Raw genomic sequence first — 23,660 nt, 5'->3', positions numbered from 1 at the left:
TCGAACAGTCCTTTATCCTCGTATGCAAACCCTTGTAAACGCCCATATAAGAAAACCCTGCGAACGTGAAAACAGTCTGGTTTCTACCTCTAGTACGAGGCACGTCTTTCAGCATCGGAATGCTCCTGGCGCCTTGCTGGAACGCGGGATTGGAAATTCAGGCGCTGACTTTGGCTGTCAAGCGCCGTGTTACTCGTCGTCGTCGTTGTCGTCGCTGCCTTCACTGTCTTCTTCTTCATAGTCTTCGTCTGCGTCGTCGTCACTCTCGACAAGGAGCCGGCCACTTTGGGTCATCGCCTTCTTCGTCTCTGTCTCGTTTGATTCCGGCTCGTCGTTTTCCTTCGCGTCCTCTTCACCTTCTCCCTCCCCTTCCCCTTCTTTCTTATCTCCAACAACTTCATCTACCTTGTCGGCAACTGCTTGGACCTCGTCCAGCGCGCTCTTGGCCACATCATCTCGGTCAAATGTCGGCATCTCGTGGACATCTTCCTTGGACGGCACGACGACCTTGAGCTCGAGCTCTGGCTGTTTGCTGTACACGCGCAGCCCCACAACACAGCTTGCGTTCCATGGGTTGCGGTTTGGGTCTTTCTCGTTGTCGTCAGCATCTTGTTTGCTCTCTTCCGCTGGTGCAGGCGTCGAAGAGGTCGAAGAGGTGGATGGAGTTCTGACTCCCGAAGGAACAGGAGTCGATGTTCCAGAGACAGAAGTTGAGGTGGCTCCCGATGCTGACGAGGATGAAGGAAGTTGACCTTTCTGATGAGCCAAATCATACAGTTTGCCAATCTGAGTGATTTTGTCGCGACGGTGGATATTCTTTCTGATGACATTTTCCACCTCATCTCTTCCCGTGGAATGCGCCTCGACTTTGATCAGCACAGTATATGTGCCCTTGGTCAGGTGGGCTTCCACATTCACAGACCGTATCAGCTCATAGTTCATCTTGCTGCGGGCGAGGTATTCCTCGTCGTCGTCGTCGTCCTTCTGGATTCGGAATTGCAGAGTGTAATTGTACTTGCCCTGCAGTCCCTTGAAGTACCGATCGTCAAGTTGGGAGAGCACAATCACCGCATCCGTGTCCTCGGGGACAACAATTGAGAAATGGTTGGTTTGGTAGTCCAGCGTACTCCAAGGGACTTGCACCGACATCCACTGCTGAGCGACCTGCCACTCAGGCCCAAATATCCGGGTTCGATCAATGTACTTGTACTTGCTCAGCATGTCCTTGTACGTCATCCAGAAGACGCCATCGTCGCCAAACTGGTGGTTCAGCCTCGTCAACCACTCAGCAGTCCACTCTTTAGAGCCATCACTCCAGGCACCTGTCCATTCTTTCCTACCCCAAGGGTTGCGGATTTTGACCAGTCGTTGGCCGTGGCCTTCGTATGTGTCGAGGACCGCATAGGCGTGCTGGCTGACAATCCCGGAGCGACGTTCCTCTCGGATCTTTTCATTGGCCACTAGATATGGGCGCCACTCGCGCCAGCGTGCAGCAGCACAAGAGAAGACAAAGTCCTTTCCAATGCGGCTAAGTTCGTTTTTCCAAAATTCATCTGTGTCGAGGATGTTGGTGGTATAAATTTCCGTCGTGACACCACCTGTTAGATCTTCGATGGCCTCTCCGGTCTGTCCACCCGAAATTGACGCATAATCTCCATGCGCTTTAGCATAAGCCTTTTCGAGAAGACTCACCCAAGTCTCGTTCTGATCGCGGCACTGGGCGAAGTACAGTGATTTGGATCCGCGTTGGAAGAGTTCTTGATACTGATCCTCCTGGTCTGGACGTCGAATTCCATATTGTCCCAGGACCACATCCCCACTCTCGTCGTATGCCGGTGCCCGGAGGTATAGCTTGTCATCAATTATGCACTGGTGCCATTCACCGTCACGGTGGAACACAAAGCCATAGACACCAACGGCCTGATCTTGAATCACGCAAACACGATCAATGAATTGCTGGTTGCAGCTCAAGGTAGAAATGGCGGCTAGAAACCAACAGTCTCCTGCCGACCCCTGAAGAATGTCGTCGTATGAAACACCATTCACGTAGAATTTGGGTTCATCGAAGATATCCTAGGATGTGGTCAGCGATGTGTAACCGTATGATCGCCATTACATAAATACTTACTGTGACTCGCTTTGCATCTGCTGGGTGCTCTTTATCGTCGTCGGCAATGATCAATCCATCTAGGCAATCCCTGACCCGTGTAATTTTCAAATCTCTTTCAATATCCCAGTGAGGATCGGTGTATTTCTGATTTGAGGCTCGGCATTCCTTGATGATGCGTTTGACGTCTCGGATACAGGATGCTTTGGCGTCCTCGTATGACTTGATGGCCTTGTGAGCGATCTCGCCGACCAATGTCACCGCGCTCAGATCCTTCTCCGTGATTCGGTCCGGTAGAACGCGCGTGACTTTGCCAGTATACTCGGGATCGAAGTTCTTCCAGAATTTCTTCATCTTAGCCTGAGGGTGAGGCTTCTTTTCCTTCGCTGGAGCGGGTGGAGGTGCTGGTGGTTTGTCCGGCACAAGCATAAGCTTGATGGTTTGTCCACCTCCCAGCACCAACCCATCCTTGGGAGTTGCAGGTTCATCTCCTGTGCGGTTGGTTGTAATATTAAAAGCCGGACTTGGCCCATCACCAGACTGTTTCCCATCTCCGTTGGTCTGCTCGTCTGCCCCATTCCAAGCGGCATTTGAAGCAGTCTCTTGGTGTCCACCAGAAAGATCCATATTCATGCCATTGCTATTGGACTCGTCATCGTCAGGCTCGTTGTCCTGGAATTTGACTTGGTGACGAGACGGGTGGCCATCACGAACAAAGAGGTATTCCGACATTGTCTGCAGCAAGGCTGTAAGGAGACAAAGAGTGGAGAAGGACCCTCGAATGCAGGGTCTCTGAATATAAACATTTGTCGCATAATCGGCTCACGAGGCTTAGGAGGCCAAGTTAGGCCACCGCCCCGGTCTATCTCTGCGTGTGAGACACTAGGGAAGGAAATGGGATCCTATCTCCCATATTTCAATGCATGCTGAGGCTTGGTTAGTCACACGAATGGGCGGTAAGAAAGCTATCGATACCGGTCAAGGCTTAGCTCCGAAGGATGGCTCTAAGCGAGTAGACTCGTAGGGTCGAGACTCGGCCAACCGTGATAAGACAAGTCTCTGGGCGACCCAGTGTGCCTGTGAGGGTCTTCCGGGCGCCAATAGGCGGTCTCACTGATGGCGAAGGCCATGGGGAAGATCCGGGAGGGTCGCATGCTCAATTGAATGCAGAAGTCTTAAAGAACAAAGTCGGGACGATAACGAGGCTAGAGCGCCCAGAAACAAAGGGACCACTGTATGTAGCTAGCCCAGAGAGCTAGGATCATCTGCGAGGGACCGGGGCGCCAACGGCCGTGTTTGTAGCTGCACAGGCCTACTGCCTGCGCACGGACTTGGAAGATCAGACTCATGGCAGCGTTGCAGCAGACGGGGTTCTGGGCCTGAAGAAAACGGACAGGGCCGGGAAACGAAGTCATGCCATGAACAGCTGAGAGTTTGGGGGCCGGTGGCTCGACAAGGCGATTTCCACTGAGGCGGTAATTCTTCGAGGAACATTCGAACAGGATGAGGCTGAATCCGGCCTCGGAGCAACGGCACGGCGGGCTGACAGCCTAGGTACTTGTGAGTATTCGTCGGTAGGGTGTCAAGGTGTGTACAAACACGGCATTAGAGATCCGCGAACAGGGCAAATTCCGTAAAGACTAGAGGTTGGAAGAGGCGACAGATTGCTGGAGAGTGAGTCGACGTTGGGACCGCAGTCCACAAAGGTGCCTGTCACGTGGGAGGCCACACTTCGCTACCATCTAGTGCCGGGGCTCGAAGTCTTAACTGGCATCCGGCGGTGAGCCTATTTGTGCCTGTTAAAACGCCACCGGGAGGGCCACCATGCCTAGGGTTGGAGCCTGGTGGGTGCCTGGCACAACCACTCGGTACACCTCCCAATTAATTTCGGTGTATTACTCGGAGGGAGCGTGTTGGCTGGTGAGGGGTAGCTCTTGGAAGTATTCAGTAAATTTTTTGGGGTGGCTTTAACCCCGATAATACCGGGGATCCTCTCTGCATCATCATTTCGACGCCTTGCGCACGGCTACCCACTCTCCCACTATAGCTAGGCCTAAGCATTGCCCGTTGGTGCCGTGACTGCGCTTTCGTCAAGCCTATTGTCATCTCTGTAGGATTGCCAAAAATCTCGGCAAACCACGCCTTTGAACACACCCTCCACGATTCTTTCTCTTGCGTCGACGAACAGCATCCCATTCTGTCTTTACATGCCGAGCCAATTGCAGTAGATGAGGGATCTAGAAGGGTTGCAGTCTGTTCTGGCTGCGTCGGGAGACTTTACGCCCAATTCTGACCCTTCTAGTCGTTTATTATCACAATCACATCAGCCATTCTGCGGCGATGCAGAGGGTTGGGGCCCAGTGAGCTCCCTGCGATGGGATCTCACACCATGCTTCCTTGACGTTTGGATTCTGGGGGTCGCTCTTTGGGGTGTGCTATTTGGTGCTGGAGCTTTGTGGTATTTGTTCACCAAACGCATCGCCCAGGATGTACCCAAAAACTGGCATTTCCATACAAAACTGTGAGCCTCCCTGGAAATATTCCTTCCTGGGTCTGTGGTTAACTTGATAACAGAGCCGTCCTCGGTGCCATCATCCTCACGACCGCCCTTCAGGCCTCTCTGCAGATTGAACAATTACCTGGTGTTTGGTTTCAAGACATCCGATTCTATACCTCGATCGCCACAATTATCTCGCTCCTAGTCATCGCCACGGTACAATACCATGAGCATTCGCGGTCGCGGAATCCAAATGGAGTTGTGCTGTTCTACTGGGTCTTCTTCATTCTGGCTTATGGAGTGAAGCTGCGTTCGCTGGTGTCGAGGGAATCATACAAGGATCGGCTTCCATACTTCATCACATTCAACATCAGTCTCGGCCTAGCGGTGGTGGAGTTCATTCTCGAATATCTGGTTCCGAAGAAGCAGAGCGTTTACGATGCGCTGGGGGCGGATGACGAGTGTCCATATGAATATGCCGACATTTTCTCGGTTCTCACTTTTGGCTGGATGACACCTCTGATGAAGTTTGGCTACAACAATTTCCTCACCCAAGATGATCTGTGGAATTTGCGAAATCGCGATACTACCAAGGTCACCGGAGACAAGTTGCAGAAAGCTTGGGAGATCGAGCTGGAAAAGAAGAGACCAAACCTTTGGATCGCTTTGGGTAGAGCATTTGGAGGGCCATATCTGCGCGGAGCACTGATAAAAACCGTCAGCGATTGTTTGGCATTCGTTCAGCCCCAACTGCTTCGACTTTTGATTCAATTTGTCAATTCTCATCGGTATGCCGAACCCGAACCAGCGATCCGGGGGGTCGTCATTGCGTTGGCCATGTTTGCGACTTCAATCTGCCAGACCGCCGCTCTGCATCAGTACTTTCAGCGTGCCTTCGAGACTGGCATGCGGATCAAGTCCTCGTTGACTGCCATGATCTATTCAAAGTCACTGCGGTTGTCAAATGAGTCGAGAGCTACAAAATCCACCGGCGACATCGTTACATATATGAGCGTTGACCAACAACGACTAGCCGACCTTGCTCAATGGGGCCAACAGTTGTGGTCAGCACCGTTCCAAATCACCCTGTGTATGATCTCGCTATACCAATTGGTTGGAGTCTCATGCTTGGCCGGAGTTGGTGCCATGATCGTCATGATTCCTATCAATGGCTTCATCGCGAGATTCATGAAGAAGCTGCAACTGTCGCAGATGAAGTACAAAGACCGTCGCGCCCGACTTATGACGGAGATTCTCAACAACATGAAAAGCATCAAGCTCTATGCGTGGGGCTCTGCGTTCATGGACAAATTGAGCCATGTGCGCAATGATCTCGAGTTGAATAACCTTCGCAAAATCGGCGCCGCACAGTCGTTCGCGACCTTTACATGGTCTTCAACACCTTTTTTTGTGTCGTGCTCGACCTTTGCGGTTTTCGTCCTTGTCAACAACAAACCATTGACAACGGAATTGGTGTTTCCAGCTCTGACTTTGTTCAATCTATTGACGTTCCCCCTCACAGTCCTCCCTATGGTTATCACGAGCATCATCGAGGCATCAGTGGCCGTGGGCAGATTGACTGCCTTCTTCACCACGGACGAGCTTCAGGATGACGCGGTGAGATTTATCGACGAGCCCCCCAAACAGGCCGGGGATGTGTCCGTCTCTATCAAGGATGCCACTTTCACTTGGGACAAGAATGCAGGCAAGAATGTCCTACAGAACATCAACTTCACCGCCAACAAAGGAGAACTGACCTGCATCGTTGGTCGAGTGGGGGCTGGAAAGTCGTCGTTGTTGCAAGCTATGCTTGGTGATCTCTACAAAATCAGTGGCGAGACGGTTGTCCGAGGCCGGATTGCTTATGCGGCACAGTCGGCCTGGATCATCAATGCTAGCGTCAAGGAGAACATCGTCTTTGGGCATCGATGGGATCCTCACTTTTACGAGCAAACAGTCAATGCCTGTGCTCTTGTTGATGATTTCAGACAACTTCCGGACGGAGATCAGACAGAAGTCGGAGAACGTGGCATATCTCTGTCTGGAGGCCAAAAGGCTCGACTTTCCCTAGCGCGAGCCGTGTACGCAAGGGCAGATGTCTATCTTATGGACGATGTTCTCTCCGCTGTTGACCAACATGTCGGACGCCATTTAATTAACAATGTGCTAGGTCCCAATGGGCTTCTGAACGGAAAAGCGAGGATTCTGGCTACTAACGCAATCACTGTTCTCAAGGAGGCAGACTACATGTACCTTCTTCGTGAGGGCACCATCCTTGAAAAGGGAACATATCAACAACTCATGGCCATGCGAGGCGAAATTGCAACGCTGATCAAGTCCGCTACGGCAGAAGAGGCTGAGTCCGAGGGAGAACGCAGCCCAAGCATAGAAGGAATGGAGTCCGACGACTCGACAACCATCGTCGGGGCCAACGGTGGCAGCATTGAGGACGAACTAGATGACGAGGAAGTCGAGGAATCGCAACAAGAAGTCGGCGGGCTGGTACCTATCCACGCCGGACCCAGTGGTCCCTCGAAAGCCCGCAAATCCAGCTTCAATACTCTCCGTCGTGCTTCGACAACCAGCTTCCACGGACCCATGGGCCGTCTCACAGATGAAGAACATGGTGGTGCACAACTGAAGAGCAAGCAGACCAAAGAAATTGCCGAGCAGGGTAAAGTGAAATGGTCAGTCTACACAAGCTACGCGAAGGAAAGCAATCTCGTCGCTGTGGGGATCTACTTCCTCGCTCTCCTGGCCGCTCAAACGGCACAGGTTGGAGGCAGCTTCTGGTTAAAGAGGTGGTCCGAGATCAACGAGTCGCACGGATCGAACCCTCAGGTGGGAAAGTACATTGGCATTTACTTTGCATTTGGCATCGGTGGTGCCGGACTGGTCGTCATTCAGGTACGTACCTGTCACCTCCCAGTGCCCCTGTCTTTGATCTATACTTTGAAGGATCCATGTCTCTTGCCTGGTTCTTGGTGGGTGTGTACCACAAGGTTGATCCGAACTGACATGAACCTGTGGAAACTCTAGACTCTGCTTCTCTGGATTTTCTGCTCGATAGAGGTATGGTTTTCCCCTTCTTCCGGTCTTCAACCCACGCTACCTCCCACTTCTCTAGTCGTTGATCGCAACGGTCACGTCAAGAGATCATGGTGCAGGCACGCGAAACATGGTTAGACCATCTCTGATCTCGTCTCTGACGCCTTTTCCCATAGGCTTCGAGAAAACTACACGATCGCATGGCATACGCAATATTCCGATCACCCATGAGTTTCTTTGATACCACTCCAGTGGGACGCATCCTGAACCGATTCTCAAGGTACGTTGTACCACCAATGGCGTTGCTGGGAGGGACATCGGTGCTGACTCGGGGATCGAAGTGACATCTACCGTGTTGACGAGGTTATCGCACGCACATTTAACATGGTGAGTGGACACAGAATCACATTCCCGACCCCTGGAAGCATCTAACCGACCACCCAGCTCTTTGTCAATACCGGTCGCGCACTTTTCACAATCGGCGTCATTGCTGCTTCAACGCCGATCTTCCTGGTCATGGTGCTGCCTCTGGGCTTCATCTACATCATCTACCAGAAATACTACCTCCGCACCTCGAGGGAGCTGAAACGGCTTGACAGCGTTAGTCGCAGTCCGATCTATGCACACTTCCAGGAGTCACTGGGTGGCGTCTCCACCATTCGTGCATATCGCCAACAGAAGAGATTCGCTCTGGAGAACGAGTGGCGCATGGATGCCAACCTGCGGGCATACTTTCCCTCGGTTAGCGCCAATCGCTGGCTGGCCGTCCGACTGGAATTCATTGGGTCCGTCATTATCCTTTCGGCTGCTCTTTTCGCCATCATCTCGGTGGCAACTGGAAGCGGCCTGTCGTCCGGCATGGTGGGCCTTGCGGTAAGTCTCCCCCGTGGTCCGTGGATAGCGGCCACAGTTGTTTCTGATGCACGTCATGGTACGGACGATACACAGCTTTTGTAGATGACTGACTGCGTTTTCCGGATTCCAGATGTCATATGCCCTGCAGATCACTCAATCCCTGAACTGGATTGTCCGCCAGACGGTCGAAGTGGAGACGAATATCGTGTCGGTGGAGAGAGTCCTGGAGTACGCCAGCTTGCCCAGTGAAGCTCCCGATGTCATTTTCAAGAGCAGACCGAGCATTGGATGGCCCGCACAAGGGCAGATCACCTTCAAGAATTATTCTACGCGATATCGAGAAGGTCTGGATCCCGTCTTGAAGGATATCAACCTCAACATCAAGCCTCACGAAAAGATTGGCGTGGTCGGGCGCACGGGGGCAGGCAAGAGCTCATTGACATTGGCGCTCTTCCGGATCATCGAGCCGATATCTGGCGCTATCAGGTGCGTGAAACTTTTTGAGAGCGAAGACCTTTTCTTCAATTATTGCGGATTGCGGATCCTCGAGGTTAGGCGAGGAAGTGCTGAGCTAATCCATTCTATTGCAGTATCGACGGGCTCAATACTTCAACGATTGGGTTGCTAGATCTGCGACGGCGGCTTGCCATCATCCCTCAAGACGCCGCGTTATTCGAAGGCACGATTCGTGATAATTTGGACCCGCGCCATGTGCATGATGACACCGAACTGTGGAGTGTGCTTGAACACGCTCGTCTCAAGGAGCATGTCTCAAGCATGCCAGGCCAATTGAACGCCGCCATTCTTGAAGCTGGTGAGTTCCGCCACTCCGTTCTTCACCAAAGGGAACGCCGTGCACATGTAGTATTCGTTTTTTGGGGCATGCTCTGACCACGAGAATTTTGGTTGCAGGTTCCAATCTAAGTCAAGGCCAGCGTCAACTAGTCTCCCTGGCGAGGGCGCTACTCACACCCAGCAATATCCTGGTCCTGGATGAGGCAACAGCAGCGGTGGATGTGGAGACAGACAGAATGCTTCAGGCCACGCTTCGAAGCACCATTTTCCAGAACCGCACCATCATCACCATTGCACATCGCATCAATACCATCCTGGACTCGGATCGTATCGTAGTGCTGCAACAAGGGCGGGTAGCGGAGTTTGACACCCCAGAAGAGTTGATCAGGAAGCGGGGCCTATTCTACGAGCTTGTGCGTGAAGCTGGGCTGCTCGACGGGTTCGGCAATGGTACTGCAAATGCAGACCAGCATTAGCACAGCCCTGAGAGCCGAATAACAAGTGCTTGAAGCAACCATCGGACGGGGAACGAATGCTCTTTCTTCCGTCCTCAAGGTACCAGCATCCCTTGCCGAGTGATGACGCGCGATCTCAGGCGACAGAGCAACGCTGAGACCCTGAGCTTCAAGGCTTGCCGATTCACTTCCCTGCTCCACAGCACTTGTGCTGGTGGGCAGCTTTCGAGGGGGGAAGCTGCATTCGCACCAGCGACGGGTTTGGGTGTGATGAGCAGATGTTTTCGGGGGTCAGAGCGAGATTGAAAGATCGCACAGCTTGTGTGGTCCACCCAATAAGAACCGGGGCATGCACGCCGGGCAGCTCAGTGAACACTTGGATGACCAGCCTCACCAGCTAGTATATGCTGTGTAACTCACTGGCGAAAAGAAACAAACCGGGTTTCGGTCAGGTGCCGCGGTGATTGTTTGAGGCTCTCCTCTGGCTAGCCAAACCCCGTCTTCTTGACAACTACTTTCATGGTCGTGCATGTGGGCGTCAAAGGTGGCACAAAGGGCGAAAAGTTAGAATCGTATCGTGTTGGACAAAATACTCGGATCCGTGCTGGACGCAGCAAGGCGCTCTCAGATACGGTGATTTCCGTCCTACTGGTACAGGTACCTCGAGCTGTATCATTCTTTCCTCTGAGATCAGTGTACCTGTTACCTATTAATAGCGCTTGTGTCCAGATTGTAGTTGTACGGTTGCACCAGCTGCATGAATAACAAATCCAGGTGTGGAGGCGAGTTTCCTTCGGTGGCGAGTCGCCGAGGATGGGCAGAGAGACCGACTAGGTGTGGCGAGGGGTCTCGAGGCAATCAAGCGCCAGTGCAAGTGATCAAGTTGGACCATGTCCAGCCCCTCTGTGGCCTCTGAACTGAAGGAGAAGGTGTCGGGCATGGCAGCGGAAGAAAAGATCCTGGTTGGAAGACAAGGCTTGCGGGCATCCCGTGGCGTAGTTACGTACACTAGCTTTGCAGTTTGGCTAGATATTCGTCATTTGGGTGTAAGGGACTTCGATCGAAATAAGGCTTCCACTCTTCCCGTGTTTGCTTTGGACCACCTTTCACAGCCTCGAGTTCTTGATGGTCTCCACGATTGATGCACAAGCCGCTACAGGACGGAGATGAAGCGCGACGTCAGGCAGTGCCACGACGACCCCCAGGGCAGCTCGCAGTCGGAGACAATGCTTGGGCTGCCATCTTGTTGTACGAAGAGGCAACTATCTGCGTTGAGGTCACTTTCCCCGCCCCCGGACGGCTCCAAGTTTTAGGATCTTGGCCGTTTGAGAAGGAGATGAACCCGAGATGCGAGGGCGTGTTTGGATAGGACCACGGCCGGAGCCAGTGATTGCCAAGGAACAACTCCGCAGAGGTTTGAGCTTCAGTACTCGGTACTAGCTAGGTAATAGGCTTGCAAGGGTCCAGATCGAATTGCCCTAGACAAAGGTGGCTAACTCTCTGGCCTCCACTTGTCCAGTGGACTAGCCCTGGTCGACAATCGATGACAGAAGCTGGTGGGGGTCGAGGGGAGACGACAAGATTCAAACAGAAGCCAGGGGCAGTCTCTTTTCAAGGTCCGGGGCTCTTGTCTTCTAACCGCTCGGCAGCTCCCGTCTAGCCGGTCGCCAGGGCTGGTCAAGTGCTGGAGGTCTCGGAAAAGGGAAGATGTGACAGCATCGTGTCTGCAGTTTGCTTGTGCTGGGGAGGAGGAAGAGCTCTGGCCCACGACACTAGCTAGCTAGGGGGGCGACTAAGCCGAACGATGTCCAGACAGAAGACTCTCGGACACGTTCAGGAGTGCTGGACCGGAATGGGACTGATTGGACAATTGATCGATCGACCGCTTTCGATTTGGGAAGGGCAATTCGCAGCTTGGGGTGTGACAGAAGGAATGCCTTAGCGTGTTGGTTTGCCGAGTAGTACAGAAGGGGCAGGCTACCAAGAGAGGAGGGGACTCGAAATTCGCCAGAGCAGGAAACAAATACTCGAAGAGAGCTCCCTGGAGCCCTGGAGCTGCTGAAGCTGCTGCTAGTAGCAATGGTGTTGCATGATGGTTGCGCATGAAGATGGGGTGCTAGAGCGGAGCTACTGACTTGAGGCGATGAGGCCAGTGCAGTTTGTTGCCAACTGCCGGCGCCTTTTTTCCCCCCTTCTCTGCTACTCGTAGATGGTCCGCAGCCACTACTACTCACCCCTGCTCGTGGTCCCCTCCCTACCACCTGCTGGCTCCCTTTTTTCCCGTTATTCAGACCTGGCCGATGCCCATTTCTGCCTGGCACAGGTCGGAATCGTGCTGCCGTCGCTTGTCTGACTCGCCTGAACCATCAAAGCACAAGCCCTTGACGCCGACTCAATGCATGGGATCCCCCTGCAGTCTCTCAACGGGCCGTTTGCCCCAGAGCGCAAAACCCGTTAACCCCAACCCACCCGATTTCGCCAGAGAACCCATTGTCCCCTACCAAAAAGATTTTAGGCTGAGGTCTGCATCTATGGTGAACAGAAGGGATCCTCGTCGAAGACAACTGAGAGCCTTGTACTTGTCCAGCCGAAAGAGGCACCTCGATCCTAAGGGAAGACAGGCCCAAACCAAACCGTGACCCAGAACGTGACGGACCGGTGCAACGAGGGACAAGCCCGACAAAAGTCGACTCCTCCCTCTTCCCTCCCTCCTCCCTCCCTCCTCCTTCTCACTTCTCCCTCTGTGCGGAAACACAAGCCTTTGGAAAGAGATGGACTTCTGGTTGCAACATTTCTTCTGACAGCTGCCGCCACTCTCGAGACTCCGTATTTTCCCTCTACAATGGGAGCTGTCGCTCACTGACAGACCAACACCACCACGTCCGCTATCATCCACCCCACCCACACACCTCTCCCTCCCCTCTCTTCAGTCTCGCTCCACGAACACATGCCCCATTCTATCTCAACTCCCTCTGACCCCCCTCCTTGCCCATTGGCTGCTTGCATGGCGTCGTCCGATTGGCAATCGCATATACATCTTCGTCTGGACCACTCCGGGGAACTCGGTTTCCTCTTCCTTTCCTTAGACTCTTTGATTTGTACTCAGCTGGCCAGGCCGTCCTGCCGCTCCGTCCCTGCCGTTATCCACGCCTCAAGCCTAGACGGTCGAGAAAGCAAATTCAAGCAAACAGTCCCCAAAGAAACCGACTGACGCAAATCGCTGGGCCGTCACCCCTCTCTCTTGGTCGCCCTGTTCATTCAAGCCCACTCTCCTCAAAGACTTCACTCATTGAGAAACGACTCCAACTCCTCCGTCCTCTGAAGCTCTTCCATACGCCCATCCTCACTCCGAAGCACATACTGTCCGACTCGAATATAGCCCACGGCAATTGCAGCTCCCGGATGGCTGTTTAGAGTCGGGAACCCGTCCCCTACCATCTCGCTGGCCGGCCTTGTCTCTGTTTTCGTCGTTTTTGTGTGGTGGTTTTGTTGTTATTACTTTTGTGGTGCATACAGCGGGGCGACAGATACATTGGACACTCACACGACCCAAAGACAGTTCGAGATTGCGCCTTCTATCCCGGCGCCAAAGCCACCACAGCATCGTTTCTTTCGCGTCGTGACCGAGGACCGTACAGGCCAAAAAGGCGAAGAAAAGGTTCGTGGTGTTTCCATCTCTCTGTTCACCATGTGTTGTTCGCCCGAGATAAGTGCGATGATGCGCGTGTCGTCCTCTTTGACGCTGGCGGATGTCGAGGAACTGACGATCCGTCTCCATGAACGGCCGGCAGTGGAGAATGCCCCCAGCAACTAGCTCGGGGTTCTCCAGGCATACAGGACGACTGGGTTTGGCTCTAACTTAGCCGCAACCAGCCGCACAGCAAACGCCTTGCCCATCAAGGCCTAGTCGCTCTTGATGGTCTTGTTCGAGCATGTGGTGAAGCGTTAGACGTGGGCATACTAGCCGTCCCCCCATCTGCACTGTTGCTCCCTGCCCTTCCCCCTTCCCCTCCACAGGCACACCGCTACAAAATCTTGCGTCTAGGCTCCTGGGCTGCACTGGTCGGGCATCGTCTTGTCTTTGTATACATGAGGGCCCAGGCTTCCGGCTCGGGTCACAATCGCTAACAATTATGCGCTTCCCGTTAGAGTCAACTCTGCTTAGACAGCTCCTCGAATGTCGAGTACTCTTTCTCCACTTACCGCAACCCAGTCATCCAGCACTGTGGATTGATCCTTCGCATTGAAAATGACACACGAAGTGAACTTCAAATACTCCCCTCGATCTCCTCCAGAAAAGCTCTCGGCCACACCACAAGAAGATCCAAAAACAGTTGGCGTCGCAGTCTCCAGTCTCACCAAAGAAGCTAAGCAGCAATACTTGATAGTGAGCCATGCCTCCAGGAATGATAGAGGCGAGAAGTCGAGTTAACATCCTATGCAGAATGAAATCAAGAAACTCGTCGAAGACTGCGAAGATTTCATCGGCCTGGTGCCTGGCCCACATGGGGTCCCTGAGGTTATAGTTTCCCCCAACATCAAAAAGGACAGATGGGCGATCATTGGGGAGGCTCATGTGACCTTTGGTCAATACATATCGATGCGCGGCCCCAGCGCTCCCGGTATGTGATCTCCCCACGCGGCTCATGGTAGTACTGACTCGACCAGGCCATTGCTGGGGCGGCAACCATCCAAGTGAAAGGCCTTCGAAGCCAGAGCCCCCGACAGATGCTGGAACACCGGGCGGTGCAATCACTTGGCCCGCACAGCGTCCGCTGAAGCGACACAGATCAAAAACCAACCTCTGCTCAAGAAACTCCTCACGATCAAAGCCTCAGCAGACTGGCGGGGGCGCGAGACTCTGGGAAGCCCCTGCGTGTCAAATCCGCGTGGACGACCACGAGAAGCTAGCCCAGTGGTATAGGGGGGCCTTCTTGGTTCTGCAACAGGTGGCTTGTCGGCTAGTAGCCAAGGTCTGGATCAAGAGGATCCATCCCAAGAAGGTTAGATGATCGCTCCAAAGACATTCTGTACAGGGAAGAATGACTGAAGATTCCAGCAATCGACACATCCATACAATGGCCAAATGCCCCGTGGCGAACCCCCTGATCCGGATCGGACTAGGCCACCCTATTGGCCGGCTGGTATGTTATGCGACTCTCTTCGGACACGACGGGGCTTGTTGTATGTGGTCGCGATATCCTGGGATCTAATATCTTCCTAGACGTCATCCATCGAGAGCCCGACCATATCGGTCGCAATGGTAAGCTTTGTGCAAGTCCGTGAGAGAGTTCTCACGCTGAAGCTCCACAGAGAGAACCCGGTTGCTTGTCCATTTGATCGCGCACACCCCACAGCGAGTCATCACCAACCCTCCGTCTGAAGGAGCGAAGCAGCAGTTTGTAAGGGCTCGAGACCTGCTAGAGTCCCTTCAGACAAAGCGAAACGAGTTGCGAGAAGACCGGTGGGATATCATTCAACAGATTGTGAATGCGCGAGAGAAACAAGAGCAGTACGAGGCCAACGAGATAGGTAGGTCTCTTGAGAGTCATAATGAAGCACGGGTGCAGCACTGACGTTGGCAGATGGTGACACCCTCGTCTTTGTTTGCGATTACAGTGATGCCACCAGTTCAAAATTGTCCGCGATCGACTCTGATGATGACGGGCTTCGATGGATCGGCTCTGTCCCTGTGGCATCCAGTGAAGGCTCCCTTGAGGGAGGCGAAGAGCATGCACCAACGCCGGGCTCCTCTGCGCAACCATCTCCCAGTGATCAGCCCGCCTCAGACGGGCGCCTCATGGCCAACAAATCCCGAGGCTCGACGTCCAAGGACGCCGGCAATCGCCGTTATGCACCACGTCGACCTCGACCAAGCTTCAATGGGAATCGAGTGGTATCAGTGATTGCGCCGCGGACAGGACCGGACTTTTCTCCTGGGGTGAAAATGGGTATGGAGAATTTGATGCCACATACCGAAGGTGTCATGCTACCCCTGGCTGGAATCCATCCGGTACATTCCAATGTATTTGGGCGCAATCTCGACAACCATGCTGGGCCCAATACCATGATGCATCCTGCGCCACATAGCGGTCATCTCACTGCAAACCTTCACAATTCAGCCTGGACGGCGATGATGCCAGACATGGTGCCAGACCCACCTCCCGACATGTTCGGTATTCACTCTAATATGGTGCCACAATCGGTCGGCTTGAGAAACGGATATTTTACGCAAGAGACACTCGACATGGCCAACACTATCCAGAATGGACTGGCGCCGACCGTGGTGAATCCCATGCTATACCACGACTTTGGGGAAACCCCCCGACGCGCTCTGCCGCTGCGAGTGGCGGAAACACAGCAACCTGCCATGATCCCCACGCCAGACATTAGCATGGAGATGATGACGGACCGTTGCTACAAGCATGATCATTGGTAATTTTTTTCTCGAACCCAGTCATCCAGGCCTCGTTGTCAATTCGGTGCTGTCTCCAAATTACGAGGCGACACATCTTATGTCAAGCAGACTTCTCGCCGCTCTTATATCACAGAATATCGTCATGGACTGCTTCATTACTCTTGACCACTGTTCATGACACACTGTCGCACGAATTTCCTTTTGAGCTTTTTGGTCGTTTTATCCTTTGGCGATCTTCTTTGTTTCGGATTACATTCTTTGTCTCATTACATTGATTGGCCACGTTTTCTGCCATTTCTGGATAGGGAAAAGAATCACAGCAGCTCCTTATTTTGGAGAAAAACCACAGCAAAAAGTTTGGGGCGAGGTAATGAGTCGGTCGTCATGGTGGCGTCTTGGTCATGGCGGGCGGAAGACAGTGACCATCAAATCTGTCACAGCAGGATTGGCCAGACAAAGTCACAAGCGGTTGTTTGTTGGACAATGTTTTGGAAACAGGGTTTCGGTCTCTCTCAATCGCGATTGCTTTGCGCTTTTGACTTGCTTTGGTTTGATATCTTGGTTGAGCTCATCAAACAGCTTGTGTGGCGTTCTCATAATGAATGTGAGCATTTGCGTGGGATCTTTCTCGGGTCAATGTAGATGAGATACGAGTCAAGATATTGGGCAGCTAGCCATGTCAAATGAATGCATATATAATATCTGGGATTCCGTGCGTGAGACTAAATTGGTGTCGTGGTAAAGGACGAGCATGGCTGGCAGGTGAACTGATGTTGATATTGGGTGTGGCGGACGGTTTGATCTGGGTGGGTGTCTAGGCACGCACAGTACGTAGCCCAAAGGTCATCACCAGGCGTGGATTCGGAGGCCAGGGGAGGGGCTTGGGGGGGGCGGGGGGCGAGGCTGTTGGTAGTGATGCTAACGAGGGCACCTGCGGGACCCCAGCCAATAGGCGACAGTAGGCATCCGCGGCGTCTTGGATTTCACTGTTCGCGGACAGAGCGCGCTGTCACCCTTTCATTGTGTCTCTTTCGGTTCGCTACTCTACTCACCTTTTACTTTTTACGCCCACGCGACAGCAACTGTAACGACGATAAGAAGTGCGAGTTCTCACCATCCATATCGCCTGTGCCTTACATTCTGGGCTTGTCTCTCTCGATAGTTCCATCGCCACCGTTCCAGAGCGGGCACAGATCCCTCGTCATCTCGAGTCTCGCCCTCCCTTTGCTACTCGCCTCGATTTCCTCAATCTCCTTCTGCATTGACATGACGATCCTCTGATGTTGATCCACCGCTCTTGCGCCCATGTCTGCGCCGCCGTCCACCCGCGGACAACGCGGTGGCAGCTCGACCAGAGGTGGACGAGGGACTCCATCTCAATCGACCCGAGGGCGCGGTAGCACTCGTGGATCTACCACGGTGCGAGGACGAGGGAGAGGCGCAGGTGGAGGCACCGTCACAAGTGCTACAAATACCAATGGCGCAGGGCTACTGCAGCGATTGCGTGCGGGAACAGTCAAAAGAGGCGATGAAAATGCGCCCTCGGGCGCTGGAAGAGGTGAATCCATCGTAACCGCTGGCTCAGCGACACACCAAGACAATGCTAACCTGCGTCAGGACGCGGTGTTGCGAATGGCTCTCGAGGGCGTGGTCGCGGATTTGCAAACTTGTCGCAGACATTCAACGCGACCAAAGCTCAAACTTCCAACCCTGGCTCTCGAGCAGCTTCTCCGGCGCCTGCTTCCCACCGAGACTTTATGAACTTGGCTTATAACAAATTCCAAGCGGTGCGTTGCGATTCCGATCCTTGTTTCGCTGACCATGACTACGTTTATAGGCTTCTAACGTGCAATACCTTCATATAGCTAAAGCAAAGCCGGGAAGAGGAGAGGGCGAAAGCGATTCGCGATGGATTTCTCGCCGATCCTGAGAAGAAGACCAGCCTGGACAAAGCCATCACCCCGGTCGGAACGTGCACGGAGATGTGCCCAGAGTTTGAAAGAGTGGAGCGTATAGTACAGAACATGGTTGACAAAGCGGAGAAGGTGAATATTGTGCTCGTTCGCTGCTAGGCCGGTATACTGAAGGGATGGGTAGGTGCGGAACGAAGAAACTGGCAAGGACATGCCTGCGGAAGATCGCATGGTCAAACGATTTCGCCGATCAGCTGCTGGCTACGACGAGCAGCTGCCATCCGATATTCGAACGCCCGAGACTTTGAAACGGACGCTGGACTATCTCCTCGACAAAGTTATTGGTGGTGAACGTTTGGCGACCGTCCACAAGTTCGTCTGGGATCGAACACGAGGAATCCGCAACGACTTCTCGATCCAACAGGTCACCAACGTCGAGGACGTCAAGCTTGCCGTCGATTGTTTCGAGCGAATAGCGAGATTCCATATCCTGTCGTTGCACCAGCTCTCAAACCCCGACAATTTGCTGGACGGAGAGAATTTCGACACCTACCAAGAGAGGGAACAGCTGAACAACACCCTTTTGTCTTTGATCTACTATTACGATGACCATCGAGGCCGGATTGACTTTCCCAACGAAGGAGAGTTTCGCGCTTATCTCGTGATCTTTGAAATCCAGGCCCCTGAAAGACCGGACTTGGAAGACCGCATGCAATCATGGCCTGTTGGTCTTCTCAGAGACAAGAGAGTTCAGACGGCACTCAAGCTGTACAGGGCGGCAGGCAACTCGCTCCTCGGCCAAGGGCCTCTTCAGCCATGGGAATCTTTCGCTGTCGCTCAGGGCAAAACGGGGAGCTTTTGGAGCCTCTTGGCCTCGGACGCCGTGCCCTACATCATGGCCTGCCTGGCTGAGATTTATTTCGCCGAAGTCCGTTTTGTTGCCCTGGATGCATTGTGGCGCTCATGCAAGAAAGGCCCTCAGGCCCAACAAGCAAAGTCTCGAGATTGGACACTGGGCGAGGTTACCAACTTCCTCGGCTTTGATGCTGATGAAGAGACCAAGGACTTCTGTGCCGCTTTCGATCTCTACTTTGCCACGGATGAGAGTGGCGAGGAGTATCTGGACGCGACGGCGAACAGTGCTCAATCGCTCGATCGTGCGTCCTTTCACCCTCCAACCATTCTTCGTCGTCGAGTACTGATGTCTGTCTAGCGTCCTCGATCCCGCGACGCCAGGTCTTTTCGCACAGCTTCGTGGAACGGAAACGGTACCGCCGAACACTGACCTCCATCATCAATGGAACGACCGTCGCAGAAGCACTTCGTCAGGGTTGGGTTGAGCCTGAAGAGGAGGATGTCCGCCCTGCAGATGATACCAGAGAGGACGACCAAAGCATGTTCGTTCCGGAGGCGAAGACAACTTCGATATCCGCCGCTTCGTCATTCTTTGGCGCTTCACTCAATCCTCAGGCTGCCCCCTTCGCACCGACGTTTGGACAGAGTCCTGCCTCGTCGAGTTTGAACAAGCCGCCGGCACTCTCCGGGTTTGGTTCTTCTGGCTCGTTCAACATCGGTTCTTCCACCAAGCCAACAAACGAGTCTCCGTTTGGGAAGCCATTGAAAACCGGTGGCTTTGGATCCCTCGACCCATCAACCTCCACTACTTCTACAGGAACCTTTGCCAAATCGACTCTTACTCAACAACAGCAAACATCGACGTTCGGCTCTGCTGGATTCACGCCATCCAAGACACCACCTCCCGCAACGTTTGGACAACCCGCACCGCCAGCACAGAAAGAAAACCAACCTTTCAGCTTGGGCGGATTCACTGCTAAAGTTCAAGAAGCATCTACTGGCTTACAAGGCGATGGAATTGCCGCGCCTGCGCCTGCATACAGTTTTGGCCGACAATCTTTCGTCCCTTTGACATCTTCAATCTCGAACGTCACTCCTCCTGCGCCCGCCTTTGGCCAGCTATCAGTGGCACCATCGACAGTATCTGTCGCGCCACCAGCCAAGCAAGGTAAGGAACATCCACTTTTGTGTCATCGTGCTATAATTGAGGTCGTTACTGATACTGTGGTTCTGAATAGCGAACACCCCAGCGACGGCTCCAGTATCAACACCGTTTGCATTCGCTTCGTTCACACAATCGTCTTCTCCTTCTGCGACGTCTGTACAGGTATCTGGAGGCCTAACTGCTCCATCAACTCGCACATCCGTCGAGAAACCTACAAGCCAACCAGTCCTTGCCCAGTCAACATCAGAGTCGGAGGGGCGTTCTCCATCGACCATAACTCCATCAGCCTCGTCCTCACAGCCGACCCAAAGTCCCCTTTTCAAATCCGGTGCCGCAGGTTCTTCTTTTCCGCCCCGACCGTCATCGACTCCTGATCCTATTCCGAAGCCTCCTTTGCAGAAGTTCAATTTCCCAACTGCGGCAACTCCAGCCACGACCTCCGAGGACCAGCGCTCAAGCCAGCAACCTGATACAACAACAGTGACTCCGAGTTCAACCTTGAAAGATCATCCTCATCGCAGCACTACCCCTCCTTGTTCTCCTCGTCAGCCCCCGCCCAAGCCAGTCTTCACTCAAACAGACCGAAACAAGCTTGCAGGAAATATCGCCAGAATTGCATTGACACAACAGAGGGGATTGCTTGACAGCTACCTCGAATTCACTCTACGTGATCTTGTGACTACCGCCTTCAACCAACATCGACTAGAAGTGCGCGACGCTGCCATTGGTAAGGCATTAGCTCGGTTGTGGTGTGGAGACTCTGCTGACGGTATTGGCCAGTATCTGTTCGTGAACGTATCCTCGCACGCAAGTTTGGGTATCTCTGGCGAACCCGCGCATGGACCAGTGCTTTGAATCGTCGGGCGAAAACCAGACGACAGCTCTTTGCAGAGACAATTCGAGCGGAACAAGCTAGGAAACAGAGAACAGAAGAGGAACTTGAGGAGATACTCAGAGCGACAAAGGAAAGCAAACAGCTACAAAAAGAGGTTCAACAGGCTGTTCAAGCAGGAAACCCCCCGGCGGCCTTGCCAAACGGTGCAGAGGCCAGCAAGCTTGCAGGGCGCAAACGCAAGAGCTTCTCTGGTGCGAACTCAACAATGAATGGGACACCCTCAGTGTCCGGACATAAAAGGTCGAAAACAATGAGCGTTTCTTCAGATCCCACAGCCTCTACAACGAGCCACAGACCGCCCGTCCCCGGTTTCAGGGTATCCACTTCAAGGCCTCCACAACATGTCTCCATCTTCTCCCGCAGCTCGACACTCAGTCAATCAGCATCTGCTCAGAGACTCGACACCACACGCACGGATTATTTCAGGCTCAAAGCTATGGGTGTCGATCCAGACACGCCGATCATTCCTGACACTAAGCAGACGCTGGCTCTCCGGCGACAAAAAGAAGCTGAAGAGAGACAAGCAAGTATTCGGAGAGCGAACCGACGCCTAAGGCCTTCTCTGTCTTCTGATCACAGCTCTCCTGCACCGATGCTCCCCTCTGTGATAGCTGATTCTCCGATGCCCGATGCGAATCCAGAACCGCAACCGACTCCCCGTCTGCCACCTCCAGTAGAAGATGACTTCTTGAAGGAAATCAGACAAGCGCGTGAAGCAATGGAAGAACAGATTGAATGGTTCAAGCAGCAATCTGTCTCACTTGAGGAGATTGAGCAAGAGGAAGATTTCCAAGGAAGCCAAAGCGGCCGTGAACAGAGTAGCCCTAGTTCGGCAAGTGGCATGCTGCGGGTCAACGGCTACGAGTACCTCCCGGCATCGAGTAGAGCAGGTTCAAGTCTATCGCGCACTGAAAGGAGGATACGCGAAACTGGGGCTCACGGACTGGCCACCAAACCCCTCCGAACAGTTTCGCAGTACGTCCCTGTTGCAATGTCCAAGAAGAGCGCACGGGATTACTCTCAGGGTTCCAATATCTCGAGCCCAGGGAGAAAACGGGCGCACCATGATGTGGATTCAGCGTCGAATGATAGGGGAACGGATCGGACCTCTGAATCTCATCCTGCCTCCAAACGACCTCGAGCGGCACCGCATAAGACCACAAACCGCACTACCAACTCCTCGAGATCAAACCATTTTCCCAGAAACCAAGGCATCAATCCTTTTGGTTCGCTTCAGTCACCTCAGTCTGACGATCAGGAGGGGGATTTGGAAAGCGACGGAGACGACCAAGATCAGGACGAACTGTACGATGACGACGAGAGCGTTTCCGAGAACGGGTATCCGGCAGATGCACGCAACGGCACTTATACCAGCGATGAAGTTGAAGATGTGTCGGAAGAGGAGGAAGAAAATGGATATCATCTTGGGCAAGGAAGCGGGGAGGAGGAACACGAGGACGAGGAAGATGAGATGGGGGAGGACACCAACGACCAGCTCGAGGACGATGAGTCGGATGAAGGAGACGAAGAAGACAGGCAATACAACTATCCTGCATATCTCCAAGCGCGACAGGATGAATTTGACGACGCCGAAACGCCTCTGACGAATCCGCAGCTCAGCCGGGCCACCAGCAGCGCACCTGGCAACAGCGCGGACGACGCACTGGTTCTGAGCGACAGTGACTGAGGGTGTTCCACGTTGTGCTGGGGAGCATTCAAGGGAAGGCCGGTCCAACAATCTATCGATCGATCTGTGCAATACATAAACATGGCTACGGACGCCTTCCTCCTTGTTCATCAAGCCTTGTTCGTGCAAGAGTACCTGGCTGGTAATTTGAGGAGTTTGCAAAGAGCCAAAAACAACACTTTGAGCAAGCAAGGCGGACCCATTGAAAATGTCTCCCTCCTCTTCTTCTTCTTTTCCTCTGGAGACCTTGCTCCATGAATAGCACAGCGACTGCGCGCTGCATACGAGGTACCTTTGTTGGTATGGACGTCTCATACGTACGTACATGTATGTGACCAAACATGCAGAAGGAAATGGAAATGGAAAGGGAGAAGCGGCAAGGAAAAGGGAAAAGCGAAAGGGTATGAGGCCAATTGAAAAATGAAACAAAAGCTATTGATTGGTATTGACAAGTACTCGTGATGCCACAACAAATGAAACGCTTCTGCTTCCGTACTTGATTGATGACTTTTCTCGTCGATCTGTGTTTCAAGCTCTGCGTAGATTCGTATGTATGGATGTATGATGTAGGTATAAGGTATGGTGTATGTATGGACGTATGTATCTACAGTCCTTCCTTGCTCACTTGCTCACTTGCTCACTTGCTCACTGGGGTATTGTAGACACTGTACGAGGTAGACACCGTGCAATCTGGCAATGTACCTCGTCGATACTATGCTACTAACCCACTATGCTATTTGTCATAGTCAAAAGGTACTTTTTTCATTCATCGTCCCTTTTTCTCCCCACTACCTCCAAACTGCAACCTCATCGACCACCACCTACCCTACACACACGCATCATAGTTCTCCGGTTGGTTGCCTCCGTGTGTAGTAAGTACGTTGACAGCCTCCTGCTCGGATTGGAGACTCTCGCACACAGATATAGGTACGCTCGCTCGAGTGGAAACGGCAAAGAAAACCCCCAAAAA

At 53.1% G+C, this 23,660-nt stretch overlaps 4 protein-coding genes across 4 annotated transcripts; 3 read left to right on the top strand and 1 right to left on the bottom strand.

Moving 5' to 3' along the window:
• Positions 1-189: 189 nt before the first annotated feature.
• Positions 190-2,839, bottom strand: AYO20_09942 (hypothetical protein; the record flags this gene model as incomplete). Its single annotated transcript, XM_022648209.1, has 2 exons — positions 190-2,073; positions 2,129-2,839. 2 exons carry the CDS (start codon positions 2,837-2,839, stop codon positions 190-192), a joined length of 2,595 nt encoding a protein of 864 aa, XP_022495804.1.
• A 1,496-nt stretch (positions 2,840-4,335) lies between these two features.
• On the top strand, positions 4,336-9,778 carry AYO20_09941 (hypothetical protein; the record flags this gene model as incomplete). The annotated part of the gene is made up of 10 exons (XM_022648208.1): positions 4,336-4,628; positions 4,682-7,511; positions 7,644-7,676; positions 7,732-7,785; positions 7,829-7,932; positions 7,994-8,039; positions 8,097-8,525; positions 8,638-8,993; positions 9,098-9,321; positions 9,420-9,778. The coding sequence occupies 10 exons, from the start codon at positions 4,336-4,338 to the stop codon at positions 9,776-9,778; spliced, it is 4,728 nt and encodes a 1,575-aa protein (XP_022495803.1).
• Positions 9,779-14,006: 4,228 nt separating this feature from the next.
• On the top strand, positions 14,007-16,196 carry AYO20_09940 (hypothetical protein; the record flags this gene model as incomplete). Its single annotated transcript, XM_022648207.1, has 7 exons — positions 14,007-14,144; positions 14,202-14,379; positions 14,426-14,760; positions 14,817-14,901; positions 14,982-15,020; positions 15,071-15,289; positions 15,343-16,196. The coding sequence occupies 7 exons, from the start codon at positions 14,007-14,009 to the stop codon at positions 16,194-16,196; spliced, it is 1,848 nt and encodes a 615-aa protein (XP_022495802.1).
• Positions 16,197-17,480: 1,284 nt separating this feature from the next.
• AYO20_09939 (hypothetical protein) lies at positions 17,481-22,690 on the top strand (the record flags this gene model as incomplete). The annotated part of the gene is made up of 7 exons (XM_022648206.1): positions 17,481-17,733; positions 17,793-17,962; positions 18,041-18,220; positions 18,273-19,245; positions 19,302-20,111; positions 20,182-20,835; positions 20,889-22,690. 7 exons carry the CDS (start codon positions 17,481-17,483, stop codon positions 22,688-22,690), a joined length of 4,842 nt encoding a protein of 1,613 aa, XP_022495801.1.
• Between the last annotated feature and the right edge of the window lie 970 nt (positions 22,691-23,660).

Source organism: Fonsecaea nubica (assembly GCF_001646965.1).
Source record: "Fonsecaea nubica strain CBS 269.64 chromosome Unknown Scaff99, whole genome shotgun sequence".
Taxonomy (NCBI): Eukaryota; Fungi; Ascomycota; class Eurotiomycetes; order Chaetothyriales; family Herpotrichiellaceae; genus Fonsecaea; species Fonsecaea nubica.
The sequence above is the reverse complement of the archived record's forward strand: the minus strand, read 5'-3'. Positions and strand labels throughout refer to the sequence as shown.